The sequence below is a fragment of the Choloepus didactylus genome, chromosome X (genome assembly GCF_015220235.1).
Source record: "Choloepus didactylus isolate mChoDid1 chromosome X, mChoDid1.pri, whole genome shotgun sequence".
NCBI lineage: Eukaryota > Metazoa > Chordata > Mammalia > Pilosa > Megalonychidae > Choloepus > Choloepus didactylus.
Genome location: NC_051334.1, coordinates 100343103 through 100361272, shown reverse-complemented (window position 1 = coordinate 100361272; position 18170 = coordinate 100343103). Strand labels below are relative to the sequence as shown.

At 36.6% G+C, this 18170-nt stretch overlaps 1 protein-coding gene across 1 annotated transcript; it reads right to left on the bottom strand.

Annotated features, from left to right (window-relative positions):
* Window positions 1-694: 694 nt before the first annotated feature.
* Window positions 695-2539, bottom strand: PABPC5 (poly(A) binding protein cytoplasmic 5). The gene is made up of 2 exons (XM_037821770.1): window positions 2509-2539; window positions 695-1986 (listed from the first exon to the last, which is right to left on the bottom strand). The coding sequence occupies exon 2, from the start codon at window positions 1838-1840 to the stop codon at window positions 695-697; it is 1146 nt and encodes a 381-aa protein (XP_037677698.1). The 5' UTR covers window positions 1841-1986; window positions 2509-2539.
* Window positions 2540-18170: the final 15631 nt, after the last annotated feature.

Below are 18170 nucleotides of genomic sequence, written 5' to 3'. Positions count from 1 at the left end.
AATGTGTTAATTTTCTAAGGTACTGGCAATTGAATAAACACCAGTATGCTCACTTCTCTGTGCATGAAGGCAATAAAGAAAACTCCCAACATTTAGCCAAAGCCACTATCAGTCCTGTGGTATAGTCACAATATTTTCAAAAAGTAAACAAAAATATAAATTAATAAAGGAAAAAAGAAACTGCACATCTTTAAAAAGAACATTCATTTAAAATGTTAATTTGAATTAGGCATACATGTTAATTGGATCACATACATTTCCCCCTACTCCACCGATTTCTCAGAAAACAAGTTAGAAGTTTTCACGTGGATAGATTCAGAAGTAAGGGCCATTTTGAGAATATTTTCATAGATGAAATTAAATTTAGTATTATTATCAAAATAAGAGAGGAAATTGCTCATTCAATTACCTCACCTTGGCTGGTTCAGGAAAATTACGTGGCAGGAAATAAACTTTATTCTGCACATTCTTAAGGATATTATATCAAAAAGTAGTATAAAATGACAATTTTATAATTAGAAATTATGTTCTTCACTAAAATGAGCAAGGTTTTCTAAATTTCACTCACCCTCCCCACAAAAAACAACATTCACTTAAAAAAAAAAAAAAAAACCTGCAAATTGGCATACACACAAAGGATCCCAAACTAAGTAGGCACCAACTTAAGGCTGAAACAAACTAAGCATTTGCATTCTCACCACCTGCACTTGGCCTGGCCCAGGGTAACATGCAGGGGCTTGGAGCCCACTATGTGACCATTCATCTCATCTACTGCTTTGGTAGCCTCTTCAAAAGAGGAAAAGCAGACCACACCAAACCCTTTGCCTTGCTGCACTTCCGTCATCACCTTGGCCCGTCTAATTGATCCAAAGGAAGAAAATTCCTCCTTCAGTTTTTCATCATCTATGGTCTCATCCAGATTCTTAATATAGATAGGCACCCCTGGAGGCCTTTTTTCCTTTAATCGCAAACGTTCAAATCTCCGCCTTAACTCAACCAGGCGTTCAATTTTCTTCTGCGCTCGCCCCACATAAAGCGCTTTCCCACCAATGGACTTCCCGTGCAGTTCTAGCACAGACTTTTGGGCAGCCTCGTGTGTCTCATATTTCACAAATCCAAAACCTTTGGATTTCCCGCTGGCATCTTTTATCACCTTAACACTCTCAGTTGGCCCATATTCACTGAAAAGTTCCTTCAGTTTTTCTTCATCCATGTCCTCGCCAAAGTTTTTAATGAAAACGTTGGTGAAACTTGCTCTATCCCTGGTTCTGACTTCTGCTGCCCGCTCTTCCGGGAATTTGAATCTGCCAACGTACACCTGACGGTTGTTGAGTCGCACTCCATTCATATGCCAGATTGCTCTGTTGGCTGCAGCCAGGGTGTCAAAGTGCACATAGGCATAACCTTTTGAGCCTTTATCATCGCATACGACTTTGCAAGAGAGAATGTTCCCAAAAGCAGAAAATAAATAAAAAAGGGACCTATTGTCTATGGATTTGTCCAGGTTTTTGATGAAGATGTTTCCAACTCCAGACTTTCTTAAGCGGTCATCTGGCTGAGACCACATGAGGCGGAATTGTTTGCCATTAATCAAATCAAAATTCATGGTGTTCAGAGCCCATTCAGCATCCGCAGGAAAGCGGAAGTTAACATAGCCGTAGCCCAAGGGGCTGCGGGTCACTGGGTCACGGCAGATTCGGGTGAAGCGCAAAGGGCCAGCAGGCCTGAACTTCTTATATAGCATGTCCTCAGTGACGTCTGGGTCCAAGTCACCTACATACAGTGCGGCCTTGAGGTATTTCTTTTTCTTGCCAGCAGTATTAGGTTCCCCACTCCCCATCCCTCTGAGCACAGAGAGGAGACTCTCCTGGGACGGGGGGAAAAAAAAGGCTGCTTTCTCTAAACTATGGGCCAAGCAGCTGTTCACGAACAGAAAAATGCCAAGGAGAAGGAAGCTTAAAAGCAGACTCAGAATCACTGTCGAGGCTGAGAAAATGAAGTTCAGAAACAACTGGTCAGCAGGCTTAGAACAAATGCATCAGACAAAAAGGTGCCCCTATAACAAACCTGTTCTCCCTAAGAGGAATTACAGCGTTCACCCCTTCAGCCTCAAAACCAGTTTCAAAAGCCAGTCTTAGAAAACAAATTTCCCTTTTCCCGTTGAATTGTAAGAAATCCTCCCCAAATCTAGCCTTGCCGATGGAGGCCTTGAGACCCGTTGTCTGTATAGATACAGGCCTTAAGCTGCGGTTGGTTTAAAATTAGATAAGAGAGGACAGAGGCCGAGCGTGTATTCCTCCGCCGGCAGCCTGACCAGTCTCAGGCGGGCTGGCAGCGAACTAAGGCTGCTCCAGACACTCAGCGTTAGTGAAAGGGCAGAAGAGACACTTGGTGCGCTGGGACCGGCAGGCTGGCTGAAAAGGCGGTTCAGAAAGAGAGACAGAAAGACAGACACGCGCGGGGGACCGGAGACCGCCCAGATACCCAAGATGCCCACTGGTTACGGACCGAGTGAAGCGCGCAGATCTCGGCAGCCTAAGACTCCCGGCAGGTCCAGAGGAACTGACTGGCAGACGCGCAGTGGGTCAGCTCAGACGCAAGGCGGTTCCGGACAGATGCGGGGCGGAGTCAGAAGGAAAGGGCAGAAGCGCGGCTGGTGGGCAGAACGTGGACGGATGGACAGGGTTTGCTCACCGCAGGACTAAGGGACCGAGAGCCTGTAGTTATGGTAGGGACGGCGGGCGGGGCACGAGGAAACCCGGAACCGTGCTAAGTAACTTCCCGCGTACTCAGTGCTAAGATTTTTTCTTTTTAAATTAAGATGGTTTTTAGATTTTTTATTTTTCTTTTCTTAATTTTTAAAATTTTATTCAATTACTGCTATTATTTTCAAATTTAGTCTTTAGGCTCCTGATCCCAAATTCACAGAAGGATGTGGCTACTGGGTGGAAAGAACTCTGAAGTTTTAAAAAACTAAGTCCTGAGTCACTTTTGCTTAGGAAGGAGGATATAGGTTGCATACTTTCCTGAATACATTGGAAAGGCAAAGTTGACAACTGTACTTGGCCCCCAATCCATTGCTAAATGATCACAGGGTCAAATAGAACACAGGGCCATGTTGTGTCTGGCCTTTACCTTGCTACCATTACTCCACTGATCTCCAACATAATGGCAGCATTATCCCCAAGTACTAACTAAGGAGCTCTTTTCTCTGCCCCAGTAATACAAGGTTCTATGATTGGAGAGCAGTAAAATGGCTTTTAATCATACTTAGTGCCACGAAACTTTGAAGGTGGGATGCTGCCTCCATAATCACAGTTACAAAATATAGTTAAAGAGAAAGAAGCTTTGCAGAATCAATGAAAAATGTGTAATTCATATTTATAGATGAAACAACTGTAAATATATAGGCACTTTCCACAATTAATTATGAATTTCAACAGGGGCTGTCAACTTTAAGCTATTTCATGGTAGATTGCCATGAAGTTAGATCCAACTCAGATTTCTCGGTATTTCTCTTTAGGGTATGTGAGAAACTGTTTTGGAGAGGAATTTTAGCCATCTTCAGAAATTTGCCAATGTCTAAAACATACAAGCAATTCTTCACCTAGCCCCTTCCACACCCCTACATGGCCCCATACCCGGCCACAATCCTCAAAATAAAATCCAAATAAAACATATATCATTCCTATTAGGCTTGAAAAGATCCAGGGAAAAAATAATGCAAGATAATAACATCACCCCAAAGGGCGTTTTCCTAAATAATAGGATAATTTCATGTTTTGCTTCATGTTTTTTACATTTTACATTTTCTATTAAACTGTATAGCTGACTAAAGATAAAAAATTACCCTCTTTATTTACTCAAATATTAGGTAATTTTATTTATCATGTTCTTTTGCTTGCTTTCTAAGGTTCTTGCTTAGCTAAGACAAGGAGAATATGTTAGAGAAGGCAAGAACAAAAAACTATGGGAATGTACTAATAAAACTGAACTTACAGTATGACCACAGTTAATAACATGGAGAAACACTTAAGAATGCCAGCTTAGTTTATTGTATTTTGAACATAATTTTTATAAATGTCCTTCCTTTTTCTCATTTAAAAAACTATTACTTTATTGAAAATGCTATATTAAAATAACAAAAATCCAAGAGAATTATTCCCACAATCCCATCACTGAATCAAACCAATGTTTTCATTTGTTCATGTAGCCATCTAAATCATGTCCATATTCAAATTCATTTATATGTATTTTCTCTGAGATTATAGACAGAATTGGGCTGTTAAAAACACTTCTATTCAAAATAACCTCCTCTTTACATTTACCAGCCATTCTGCATCATTGCACTATAATCCTTCTAAATTATAGTAATATTTTAATCAGATCAAGGATCATAAACTTTGAACTGCTTTGAAATAAATGAATTTTAATAGATTTGCCTCTCCTAAACAGATGCTTATGGAAAAAAAAAAAAAGAAAAGCATTTTTGCCAATACTTTGTTTAATCATTTTAATATTCACATTGAGGAGAATCTCTAGAATAAAAAATCAGATATGGAACATTTCTACATTATTTTTATTATACATTAAAGGCAATCTTATAGTGTATGTAAATCTGATTCATATATTAAAATCTATTAAAAAATGCCCCACCTGGATTCCTAAAGGCAGTTGATTGGAGCATCTCTGAGCCTTTCTAAATAACTAAAATATTTTACATAAGGAAAGAATCATGGACAACCGGCATTCTAAATGTATTCCATTACACATTGTTATTTACAGTTTATAGTAATATGTCAGCCTGGGTGGAAGAAGAGGGGAGTTGGAAATTTATTTTTCTGCCTTGTCAACAGACACTTGATACTGTGTTTCCAATTAAAAGTCTCAGCTGTGCAAGTTGTTAGGATTTCACTATAAATGCAATTTTACTGCTCTTTTGAATGAAAACTGGGATGGCTGAACAAAATATTGCAAAGTAAAAACTTTATTATCTAGAACTTGATCATAATTTTTAGACAAAAAAGAGCAAAAGTGTAAGAGAACGATTTGAGATCACAAATGTATTATAGAAAGGAATTTCTAGAGTAAAATTTTGGGACCAGTGGCAATTTTTTCTATACTTCCAAAAACTTCACCCTGAGCCATGAGAATTTTTGCTCTGGATGATAATTGTGAGGCACTTTGGTATGATTAATCAGCAAAGAAAGAGTAAACTGTGTTTATTACACAGTACTTTCTAATGCAAGAAACTTATAAAAAGAAGTTTCAACTGAATTTACAATGAAAAGGGATTTCTGCTAAGTCGTCAGTAAACCAGAATAACTCATTCTCCACTGTTTAATCAAAATTTCAGCATTTTTAAATTAGAAAACGATAGTTTAGATATTTGTTCAAGACTGTAGCTGTAATTTCTACTTTAATAACCCTAGGAGGTTTATAGGAAATTAAGGAATATATGTTAAAAACAAAACAAAACAAAACAATGGTTTAACGTTTTTTTTTTTTTTTGCATCATATACTAAATCATTATTGAATTGAAAAAATCATGCATTTGATTGTGAAAAAACCTGGATATTTAAAAACAAAGTTAAAATAATATAGTAGCTTTAGATATATTTTGGTTTAGTTGGGTATCTCAGGGTGCTCTTTTAATGAAATTCTATTAATTTAAAATAAATCCATAGAATGCTATGCAATTACTATATATTCCCAATCCAGTCTATTTAGATTTTAAAATAGCATATATGCTGTAGAATGAAGGCATTTTTGGTTATGGTTCATTGAAATAGAGCAGTATCATTCAGTTAGCAGACAGACAAATCTCTTTCTCCTTGTGAAGGCCTTTTTACTGAGTGTATTTCTTATACAGGGCAATCCATACAAACCACATTTTCTGATTAAAAATCTTGAGTTAAAGTCATATCACTTAGAATAAGAACTAAAAAGATAATTTTTAAAACTGTGAACTTTATGCTTTTTCATGACACTTAAAAGATATTAAATAATTTATTTTTTATTAGACATTGGTGCTGCTTCCAGTTATTTTCTTGCCATGACACACAATGCTACAATGCTTACTCAAATAATTTTATGCATTATTGCTCTATTTCTACTAGCTAGATTCTCAGAAGTAGGGATTGCACAATTAAAGACTATGTGCATTATTAAATATTAATATATACCATCAGACATTTCAAAAATGCTGCAGGAATTTATTTATTTTACCAATTATATGAAAATTTAGAGGAAATGGACAATTTCCTAGCAAAATAAGAATTACCAATTTTATTCAAAGGAAAAGTGGAAGAACAATTGCCATAGAACAGATCATAAAGTTATCACACATATGCCCTGGAAAAAAAACACCAGGCAAAGGTGATTTTACAGCTGGGCACTATTAGCTAATCTTTAAAAAAATACAAGTAGGGCCAATGCTATTCAAACTATTCCCAACGATAAAATTCTCCATTAGTCACTTTTATAGAATTATCACCAAACAAGCAATATCATCAGCCCAGCTCATCTATAATTGGTAGGACTTGCATATATATTTGCTCTATGTGTTTGGGGGGGTGGGGGGGACTGTTGGAGGAAGGCAGATTTCAGGAGCAGGATTAATGTTACACAATAAGGGTTTAGAAGCGGTTATGTGATGGGAAGATAATTAAAGAACATTTCTGGTTTAGAATGTCAAAAGAAGAAAATTCCAGATACTGGCCATTGTATCTTGTTCTTTTCTTCCATCATTGACTGTCTATTCAGAAATGTAACACATGAAGAACAGTTCTCCAGGTATAAGGGAAACTGAGAATTGAAATAAGCAGATGACTGAGGGAAAATTTATGCTTCTCTTTGATAACAAATAAATGTAAATGCTTCCCTAGAGAACCCTGACTAATACACCTCTTATAATCTTTTTTATCTCTGGGAGTTCAGTAGTATAGTAATATTCCTCTTTATATTTTTGATTTTAGTTACTACATCTACTCTCTTTTTTTTCTTCACAGATATTTCCTAATTTCTCTTTTGATTTCTTTTTGAGCCACTGTTGTATAAGAGTGTTTGTTCAATTTCCACATAATTCTGAATGTTCCACTGTCCCCCTGGTCTCCTCTGTCAGATAGCAAGGCACGTGATGGTGTCTGTTGGTCTCTCCCTTCTCTTCTGGGCTTCATTGCTTTTGGCTTCTTGCTTCCATGGCTTTGTCCTTGAGCTTCTGTGTCTTTCTCTCTGTCTTCTGTGACTTTGTCTCTATTTCATCCTCTTAAAAAGGACTCCAGTAACAATATTAAGACACACCTGGGGTGCACCTCAACTGAAGTAACCTATTCCAAAGGTCCCACCCACAATAGGTTTACACCCACAGGAATGGATTGGCTTTAAGAACATGATCCTTTCTGGAGTCCATTAAGCCTTCAAACCATCACATCACTCTTCCAGTTTTTGGTAGTTCTTCACACATTCTGTGGTGGAACACTTCCATGGAGAATCTTATGCTGCTATTTAGATTATCCCTCAGTGGTTTTTAGCATATTAAAAGCATTGTGCAGTCATCACCAACATATATTTCAGGTCATTTTCATCATCCTAAAAAGAAATACTGTACCCATTGGTAGTCACTCCACATTTCCCTCTCCCTACAGTCCCTGGTAACCACTAATTTTCTTCACATCTGTGGATTTTCTTATTTTGGATATTTCATGCAAATTGAATCATACAATGTGCCGTCTTTTGTTATTGTTTTTTTTCACTTAGCATAATGTTGTTAAGGATGAACTATGTTGTAGCATGTACCAGTAAGTCATTCCTATTTATTACCAAATAATAGTCCACTGAATGGTGTGGTAGATTGAATTATGCACCCTGGGGGAAAAAACAACAACATGGTCTTAAACTTAATCCATTCCAGCAGGTGGGACCCCACTGCTAATAGAACCTTTTCAAGATGTTATTTTTAGGTAGGTGTGACCCAACTTAATGAGGTTGGTATTAATCCTAATACCGATGGCTTTATGAAGAGGAAGTCATGCGTAGGAGAATCTAGAAGTCAACAGTACACAGATTAGAAAGGAGAAGACATCACCATGTGGATTGCCATCTGAAAGAAAATCCAAGGATTCAAGGATCACTGACAGCCAGCCCCAGAGTGCAACAGTCTTTGGGGAGAAAGCATCGCCATTTTGACACTTTGATTTTGTACTTATCTTAGCCTTAAACCTGTGATCCAATAAATTCCTGTTTTTTAAGCCATCCCATTGTATCTTACATGTATTAGCAACTGGGAAACTAAGACATATGAATAATTCAAATTTTGTGGATTAATTAATCAGTTGGTGGACATTTGAGTTGTTTCCACTTTTTGCTTATTATGAATAATATTGCTGTGAAGAGTCATGTAAAAGTTTTGTGAGGATGTATGTTTTTATTTCTTTTGGATATTTTATTAGTGTGATGGTTAGGTTCACGTGTCAACTTGGCCAGGTGATGGTGTCCAGGTGTCTGGTCAAACAGGCACTGGCCTAACCATTACTGCAAGGATATTTGTGGCTGGTTAATAAACCAGAAGGCTGGTTTATTAAATCATCAGTCAATTGGCTGTAGCCATGACTGATTACATCAGTGAAGGACATGTCTTCTGCAATGAGAGAATGCAATCAGCTGGATTTAATCCAATCAGTTGAAGACTTTTAAGCAAGAAAGTTAGAGGACCTTCACTTCTTCTTCAGCTAGCCAGCAAAGCATTTCCTGAGGAGTTCAAGCAGCACCTTCATCAGAGATGCCATTTCACTACCTGAGGAGTTCATTCATTGGAGTTGCCAGTTTGCTGCCTGCCTATGGAATTTGGACTTGTGCAGCCCCACAGTTGCATGAGATACTTTTATAAAAGCTTATATTTATAGATATCTCTTATTGATTCTGTTTCCCTAGATAACCCTAACTAATACAATTAGTTTGCTTGGCTGCCACAATAAGTAACATAATCTGGATGGCTTAAAAAACACTGAAATTTATTCTCTCACAGTTGTGGAAACTAGAAGTCTGAAATCAAGTTTTCAGCACAGCTGTGCTCCTTATGAAGGTTCTAGGGAAGAATATTTCCTTGCCTATTCCAGCTTCTAGTGGCCGCATGTGTTCTTGGTTTTTGGGGCTGCATGACTACAATCTGTGCTTCTGTTCACATGCCCTTATCCCCTGTGTGCCTGTAAATCCCTCTGCTTTTTTCTTATAAAGACACCTGTCTTTGGATTTAAGGTCTACCTGAAATACAGGATGTTCTAATTTCAAAATCACTAACTTACATTTGAAAAGGCATTACTTCCAAATGATGTTGAATTCACAGGTCCAGGTGGATATATCTTTTGGGGACACACTAATCAACCCATTGCAGATACATAACTAGGAGTGGAACTGCTGGGTCATATGGGAGTTTATGCATAACATTTTGAGAGAATACCAAACTGGTTTCCAAAGGGCTTCACCTTTTGATATTTTGATATTCTCATTAGTAATGAATGAGGATTACAAAAGTTCTCCACATCATCAGCAACACATATCACTGTCTGTCTTTTTAATTTTAGCCATACCATCTGATGCTAAGTGGTATTGCATTGTGATTTGATTTGCCTTTTCCTAATGACTAATTATGTATATCCTCTTGTAGAAATGTCTATTGAAATCTTTTGTCAATTTTTAATTGATTCATTTGTCCTTTTATTGTTGAGCTGTAAGTGTTCTTTCTATATACTGAATATCAAATATGATTTGCAAAGTTTTTTTTTCTCATACTTTGAATTGCCTTTTCACTTTCTTGATAGTGTTCTTTAAAGAACAAAGATGTTAAATTTAGATGAAGTCCACTTTATTTCTTGTGTCACTTGAGTTTTTTGTGCTAATCTGAGAAACTATTGCCTAACACAATGTCATGAAGATGTACCTTCATGTTTTCTTCTAAGGGGCCTACAGTCTCAGTTCTTAAAATTAAGTCTTTGATAATATTTGACTTAATTTTTGTATATAGACTAAGGAAAGGTACAATTTTTTTTTGCCTATGGATATCCAGTTGTCTCAGTACCATCTTTTGAAAAGACTGTTTTCCCTATTGACTTGCCTTGGAACTCTTAATAATAATTGACCATAAATATAAGGATATTTTCCTGAACTTTCAATTCCATAATGTTATATATATATATATATATATATATATATATATATATCCTTATGACAGTACCAAAATATCTTGGTTACTGTAGCTATGAAGAAAGTTTTGAAATTGAGAGACAAGAGAGACAATAATGATAATCTTGCTTTTTTAAAAGAGCAATAAAACTGATAAGCCTTTAACTAGAGTGATCAAGAAAAAAGAGAGAAGAGAGAACTGTCAAGAATGAAACAGCAGACATCATACAGATTCTACAGACATTTAAAAGATAAGGAGGGATTATGAACAACTTCATGCAATTTATTTCACCTACTAAGATGAAATAGACAAGTTTCTTTTTAAAAAAATTTAAACTAGCAGCAGCAGAAAAATGGAATCTTAGTAGCCTTATATTTATTGAATTACTTGAATCTGTAATAATGATCATAAATACTTAATGCACCTAACTAGGGTGCCCCAAAATACATGAGGCAAACACTGGCAAAACTGAAGGGAGAAATAGATGTACCCACAATAATAGTTGGAGACGTCAATAAACTACTCTCATCAACAGATAGAATATCTAGACAGAGGATCAATAAGGAAACAGAGAAATTGAATAATATAATAAATGAACAAGAACTAACAGACATGTACTGAACATTGTACCCCAAAATAGCAGGATATACATTCTTCTGAAGTGCTTATGGAACATTCTGAAGGACAGACCACATTTTGGATCACAAAACAGGTCAATAAAATTAAAAAGATGAAATTATACAATGAACTTTCTATGATCATAATGGAATGAAGCTGGGAATCAATAACAGGCAGAGAATTGGAAAATTCAGAAATATTTGGAGGTTAAAAAATACACTTTTAACAATCAGTGGGCCAAAGAAGAAATTACAGTAGAAATCAGTAAATATCTCAAGATGAATGTGTCACAGGATAATATCTCTACTGAGGAATCTGATAATGAGGATGCTGACTCCTTCTCTATATCTACTCTTAATTACCACCTGATGCTTTCTGTTCTGATAGTGAAGAACCATATTCAACAGAAATTTTACCCAAAAATACTCAAGTACAATTTCAAAAGGTAAAAAGTGGAAGGGATTTACTATAATAACTGGGACAGATGATTCATATTCTTCAAGTCGTATATCAGAAGATTATATTGAAGGAGAAGCTAAACAGTTAAAAGCTGTGAATTTATCAAGAAAGCAGAAAGCCCCTCTCAACCTTCTTTAATACAGATAACATGTAACCATCTAGTCCCCTGTGTAAAAAGGAAACAGGATGGGGCTGTAGCTGTTACTTCATAAGTAATGTAACAAGGCTGAATTGAATTTTAATCAAATGTATGCTTATCAACATAATATAATGGCTAAACTAATCATAGAATGAAATAAGAAAACTATATTAATAAGAGATAAGTAAAAGTAAACACTTTTCTAATTTTTTTCTTTTATGTAAGTAAAAAGTATGTTTTACGATGGAATACTACATGGCAGTAAGAAGGAATGATGTCATGAAACATATGACAACATGGATGAACCTTGAGGACATAATGCTGAGCAAAATAAGCCAGGCACAAAAAGAGAAATATTATATGGTCCCACTAATGTGAACTTTGAAAAATGTAAAACAAATGGTTTATAATGTAGAATGTAGGGGAACTAGCGATAGAGAGCAATTAAGGTAGGGGGAACAATAATCTAATAAGAACAGATAAGCTATCATGGGTAAATTTAATGTTCTGGGAATGCCCAGGAATGACTATGGTCTGTTAATTTCTTATGGGTATAGTAGGAACAAGTTCACAGAAATGTTGCTATATTAGGTTACTTTCTTGGAGTAGAGTAAGAACATGTTGGAAGTAAAGTAGTTATCTTAGGTTAGTTGTCTTTTTCTTACTCCCTTGTTATGGTCTGTTTGAAATGTTCTTTTATTGTATGTTTTTTTACATTTTTTTAATTTTTTTATTTTTATACAGTTGATTTAAAAAAAAGTTAATTAAAAAAAAAAACAAGGAAAAAATATGCAGAGCCCCCTTGAGCTGGTGGGGAATGCAGGGGTATTGGCCTGCCCCACCTTGATGGTTGCTAATTTGCTCACAGACATAGAGGACTGGCGGTTTGATGGGTTGAGCCCTCTACCACAGGACTTGCCCTTGGGAAGACTGTTGCTGCAAAGGAGAGGCTAGGCCTCCCTATAATTGTGCCTAAGAGCCTCCTCCCGAGTGCCTCTTTGTTGCTCATATGTGGCCGTCTCTCTCTAGGTAAGCCAACCTGGCAGGTGAAATCACTGCCCTTCCCCCTACATGTGATCAGACACCAAGGGGAGTGAATCTCCCTGGCAATGTGGAATATGACTCCCGGGGAGGAATGTAGACCCGGCATCGTGGGATGGAGAAGATCTTCTTGACCAAAAGGAGGAAATGAAAGGAAATGAAATAAGCTTCAGTGGCAGAGAGATTCCAAAAGGAGCTGAGACCTCACTCTGGTGGGCACTCTTATGCACAATATAGACAACTCTTTTTACGTTCTAATGAATTGGGGTAGCTGGCAGTAGATACCTGAAACTATCAAACTACAACCCAGAACCCATGAATCTTGAAGATGATTGTATAAAAATGTAGCTTATAAGGGGTGACAATGGGATTGGGAAAGCCATAAGGACCACACTCCCCTTCGTCTAGTTTATGGATGGATGAGTAGAAAAGCAGGGGAAGGAAACAAACAAACAAGCAAAGGCACCCAGTGTTCTTTTTTACTTTAATTGCTCTTTTTCACTTTAATTATTATTCTTGTTATTTTTGTGTGTGCGGTAATGAAGGTGTCAGGGATTGATTTTGGTGATGAATGCACAACTATGTAATGGTACTGTGAACAATTGAATATACAATTTGTTTTGTATGACTGCATGGTATGTGAATATATCTCAATAAAATGAACATAAAAAAGTATGTCTTATTGCTCTTACAGAAGTCAAGGCTTAATTAGTAGACATATTTTCAGTAGTTCTGCAGACATTCAAGGTTAAGTCTCTGATAATGCTGTGGATACCCTCCTTTGATCCTGATTCACTTGCGGTTCACTATGCATCATTCACCACCTGTGTTTCAAATGTAAAAATAGAATATGACTTAATTGAATGTACTCTAAATCACAAATGCTATAAGTACTCTGTAACTTAGTCATGGGGGAGCTCTCTGTTCTCATGTCCAGCTGTGTCTGGTGGAGCAGGGACTCCCAGGCTTGGTATTGTATCAATTTATTTTTACCTTGTAAACTTGCTCATCTTACCTTAAGTGCCCCTTCAGTAAAAATATGTTGAAGCTGAATTCTTGTCTTGAGTGCTTTTTACTTTTAAACTTTTGTCTGTCCTTATACTCTTGAGTGGTTGGTTACTTGATGAAACCCAAACTGACTGAATCACAACCTGATAAGGTTCAGGCTTTTTCTAACAGAGATCACAGTTTTGAGGTGTAAAGAGATGAACCTGTGATAAATGAAAATGAGAACACAGTGTATCTAAACTTATAGGATGCAGTGAAGTCAGTGTTGACAGGGAAATTAATAGCCCTAAATGCCTGCACCAAAAAGAAGACACAGCTAAAATTGAATGTCTAACTTCACACTTGGAGGAACTTGAAAAAGAACAGCAATCTAACAAGTGAGCAGAAGGAAAGAAATAAAGATTGGTATGGAAATAAATGAAAATGAGAATAAAAAAATAGAATCAACATAACCAAAGTTGCTTCTTTGAGAAAATCAATAAAATTGACAGACTTAGCAAGACAGGCAAAGAAAAGGAGAGAGAAGATTCAGATAAATAAAATCAGAAATGAGAGGAGGGACATTATTACTGATCCCACAGAAATAAAAAAGGACAAAAGACGATACCATGAACAAATGTATACCAACAAATTAGACAATGTAGATGAAATGGACAGTTTCCTAGAAACACACAAATAATCTACAGCTTCAAACTACCATAGGCAACATTAAGAAAATGAAAAGGAAAGCTACAAACTTGGGTAAGTTACTTGCAATGCATAAATGTCACAGAAGTCTAGTATCCATAATTTATAAAGATCCCCTATAGAACAACTCAGAAAATAACACAATTAAATAGAGACAAAAAATTAACAGACACTTCATGAAAGAAGATGTATGAATAATATGTTAGGACATGAAAAGTTGCTCAACATCACTTGTAATAAGGGAAATGCATATGAAACAATGAGATAGCATTATAAATCCACTAGAATGGCAAAAATGAAAACTACTGGCAATAACAAATGTTGACAAGATTGTGGAGCAACTGGAACATTAATATATTGCTGACAGTGTAAAATCTTACAGTCATTTTAGAAAATAACTTGGAAGTTTCTAAAATTTAAATTTAATTTGTAACTTAGGTTTATTACTAAATAATGCATAAGAGAAATAAAAACCTATGTCCACAATGAAGAGTACTTCACTATTCATAGCACTTCATTCAGAGTAACCTCAAACTAGAAATAATCCATATGTCTACCAACATATGAAGAATGAATAAACTAATCAGGGTATATTTGTAAAATGAAACACTGACCAATAGTAAAGAAGACCAAATACTACTAAACACAACTGCATGAATGAGACTTAAAAAAAAAAGACTTAGTGAAAAAACCAGACACAAAAGAGTACACTCTGCATAATTGCATTTACGTGAAATTCTAGAATGACAAATCAATAGTATACTGAAAGAAAGCATATCAGTAATTGCCAGGGACAAAGAGTGGAGCATGGATTAACTGCAAAAGGGCACATAACTTTTGGCATGATGGCTATATTCTATATCTCAATTGTGATGGTCCTTCAGGTAGATGCATTTGTCAAAACTCTCCCAAATGTACACTTAAAATGGGAGCATTTTTATTGCATGAAAATTATAACTAAAATTGATATTTAAAAATTTGTGAGAAAATATGCCTTTAGAAATACAGTTCACAAATAGTATTCAATTGACTATGAGGAGTCTGAGAAATTGACCACAAATCTCTCCAACTGTTTTGGTTAATTATGTATAAGTGCAGTATTCTTTCATACCAGTACTAACTACTAAATGGCCCAAAAAAGCACCAGATAAAGTTTCTGTTTTACTACCATGAGTTCAGTACAATAAATACTGTGAGAAATCTCAAAAGATTTCAGATGTTATTTACATTCTTTCACTCACTTAACATACATTTAATGAGTGCCTTATTAGGTGACAGGCATTGTTCTTGCTGAAGATACAGTGGTGCACTATAGCAACTAAGTCCTTGCCATCATGTAGTTTATATTATATCATGTGGGGTAGAAAATAAGCAACTACAAAGTAAATACATTATGTAATTTCAGATAAAATTCAGATAGGGGATCAGTAACAAAAAACAAGGCAAAATGAGAGAGTGAAAATGACAGTGATGGGAGATTCTCTTTTACATAGCTTGGACTGTTAAGGATTTTCTATGCAGGTATCATTCGAGCTTCCATCTGAATGATGGAAATATCTGGTGGTTGTCAGGGGGGCATTCCAGCCATAGAGATCAGCAATGCAAACATCTTGATTTTGGAATGATGTGCTTTTGAGGAACAACAGGAAGACCAATTGAGGCTTAAGAATAATGAGTGGGGGACAGAATGGTTGGTAATAACTGTGGAGAGGTAATTACAGAGAGATAATGTTGAACATTACAATTCATAATGAGGAGTTTAGATTTTATTTTGAATGTGGTAAGAAGCTGAAGGAGGGTTTTGAGCCACTAAATGATATAATTTCATTTATGTTTTATTTTATTGTGATTTCAAAGACAAAATTTTCTCTACTTCATCAAGAACTGACAATAAAGGGTAAGAGTATAAGGTGGGAAACAAATTGGGAGGCTATTGCATAGTTGTAGTCTGCTCTGGGTAATAAACAGTAGGAAAACTGACCTAGAAAAATAGAAGTAAACGTAGTGAGAAATGATCAGAATTGAGCTATTTTTGATAGAATTATTGGTAGATTGTATGTTAAATGTGAAGGAAGGACAAAAGTCAAGAATTTAGTTCCAAGTTATTTGGTGAATGAGTGTGTCCTTTACTAAGATGGAACACCTAGATATGCAACAGGATTGTGAGGGATGGAGACAGAAATCAAGAGTTCTATTTTGAGTGAGTTAAGTTTGGGATGTCTATTAGGTATCTGTGCTGGTTTGGATGTATTACTTACCCCAAAATGCCATGTTCTTTAATGCAATCTTATGGGGCAGATGTAGTTAGTCTTGATTAGGTTGGAACCTTTGGATTAGGTTGTTTCCATGGAGATGTGACCCACCCAGCTGTGGGTAATAACTTTGATTAGATTATTTCCATGGAAGTGTGGCCCCACCCATTCAGTATTTGACTTAATTAAATCACTGGAGCCATATAAAAGAACCATGCAGGCCCAACACTTGCTGCAGCTTAGAGTGACATTTTGAAGATGGCCATTGAAAGCTGATGCTGACATTTTGGAGAACACCATTTTGAAATGCAACCTGGGGGCAAGCAGATGCCAGCCACATGACTTCCCAGCTAACACATGTTTTCTGGATGCCAATGGCCTTTCTTCAGTGAAGGAACCCTATTGTTGATGCCTTACCTTGGACACTTTATGACCTTAAGGCTGTAACTTTGTTACCAAATAAACTCTCCTTAAAAAATCCAATCCATTTCTAGTATTTTGCAAAATGGCAGCATTAGCAAACTGGAACAGTTTCCAAACGTCTGAAATAATAATTCATATAAATATAATACAAAGTATTAAATTTTGTATTATTGAGTATATTTGCTTTTTGGGAGAAAAGGGTGAGTAAGAGTTTCATGGTGGTGAAACTTAGTTTCTTATTTTCTGACTCTGCTCTTATTTACTTGTCTATTTGAAGTACTACCAATTGTTTTTAAACATCCTTTCATATCAAGTCTACAGATATTTAGAGTATTGTGGGCATATGTCAGAGTAGGAAGCTCCAGAACTCAGTCCCTCCACCAATACAACTATTAAACAGGCAAGAATTATCTGAAACAACTATTTTGAATCTCTTGAGGCCAGAAGAACACTGTACAGCATCCAGGGAAGAGGTGACAAAGAGGCTGATAAATTGCAGTAAAGAACAGTAAATTGCCCTCTTCATGTGGCAGTTATTGGCACCCATCCCCCACTCTTGCAGGGTTCCAGCCCCTTACAAGCTTGCTGATGCCAGAAAGGCATATAAAAATCCCCTTCCCCAAGAACTTGGGTCAGTATGGCTGATCACTGATCACAGATTTTGACTAGTGTATTCAGATCACTGGAGGCCCTGCTCTGAAGGCAGCCATTATTTCAACTTGCCCAAGACAGTGGTGGCAGCAGTCAATGTTTCAACCCACTCTTTATGCAGGTAGCAACAGCCATTATTTCAACTTTAAATGGAGAGAGCAGCAGTGCAGATATAAAGATGCTGAACTTCCTAAGTTCTGTCAGAGGCAGTTAGCTGAAGGGCGGCATTTGCTGGCCAGGCCAGGAAAGCTCAGTTTTAGTGAGCTGACAGAAAAGCACTTGGCACCTTTCCTGGTCCCATAAATAGGGCACTTTGGATCCAGTCTGTGCCCACTTCCTGTGGCCCTTACCCCATTTTGGCTGAAAAAGTCTAACCCTCCTTCCACGATTTTCCCTCAAAGCAAAAGCAGCTTGAGGCAATGAAAGCAGTGTAAGAAACTATGGAGGCAGGCAGTTTGGGGCAAAGGCATGCCAGCATAAAAAGCCTGAGAGGAAAGTCTGCTCTCTGGGAAACAGAGGGACAACCAAACTCCTATAAGCAGAGGAAATACAAAAAAAAACTAATAATCAAAAGTTCAGGATAAGACAGAGGCCCAGAAAAAAACAGGGAAAACCTTGTGCACTGCATTGGTCTTGGGCAGACTTTCAGGATAGGAACATTGAAGCCAAGAAAATCTCTCCCTTACCACTAGTTGGTTACAAAATCTAGAAA

Excerpts from the sequence above, each read along its gene's own strand:
- PABPC5 (XM_037821770.1), bottom strand. The coding sequence starts at position 1,840 with ATGGGGAGTGGGGAACCTAATACTGCTGGCAAGAAAAAGAAATACCTC.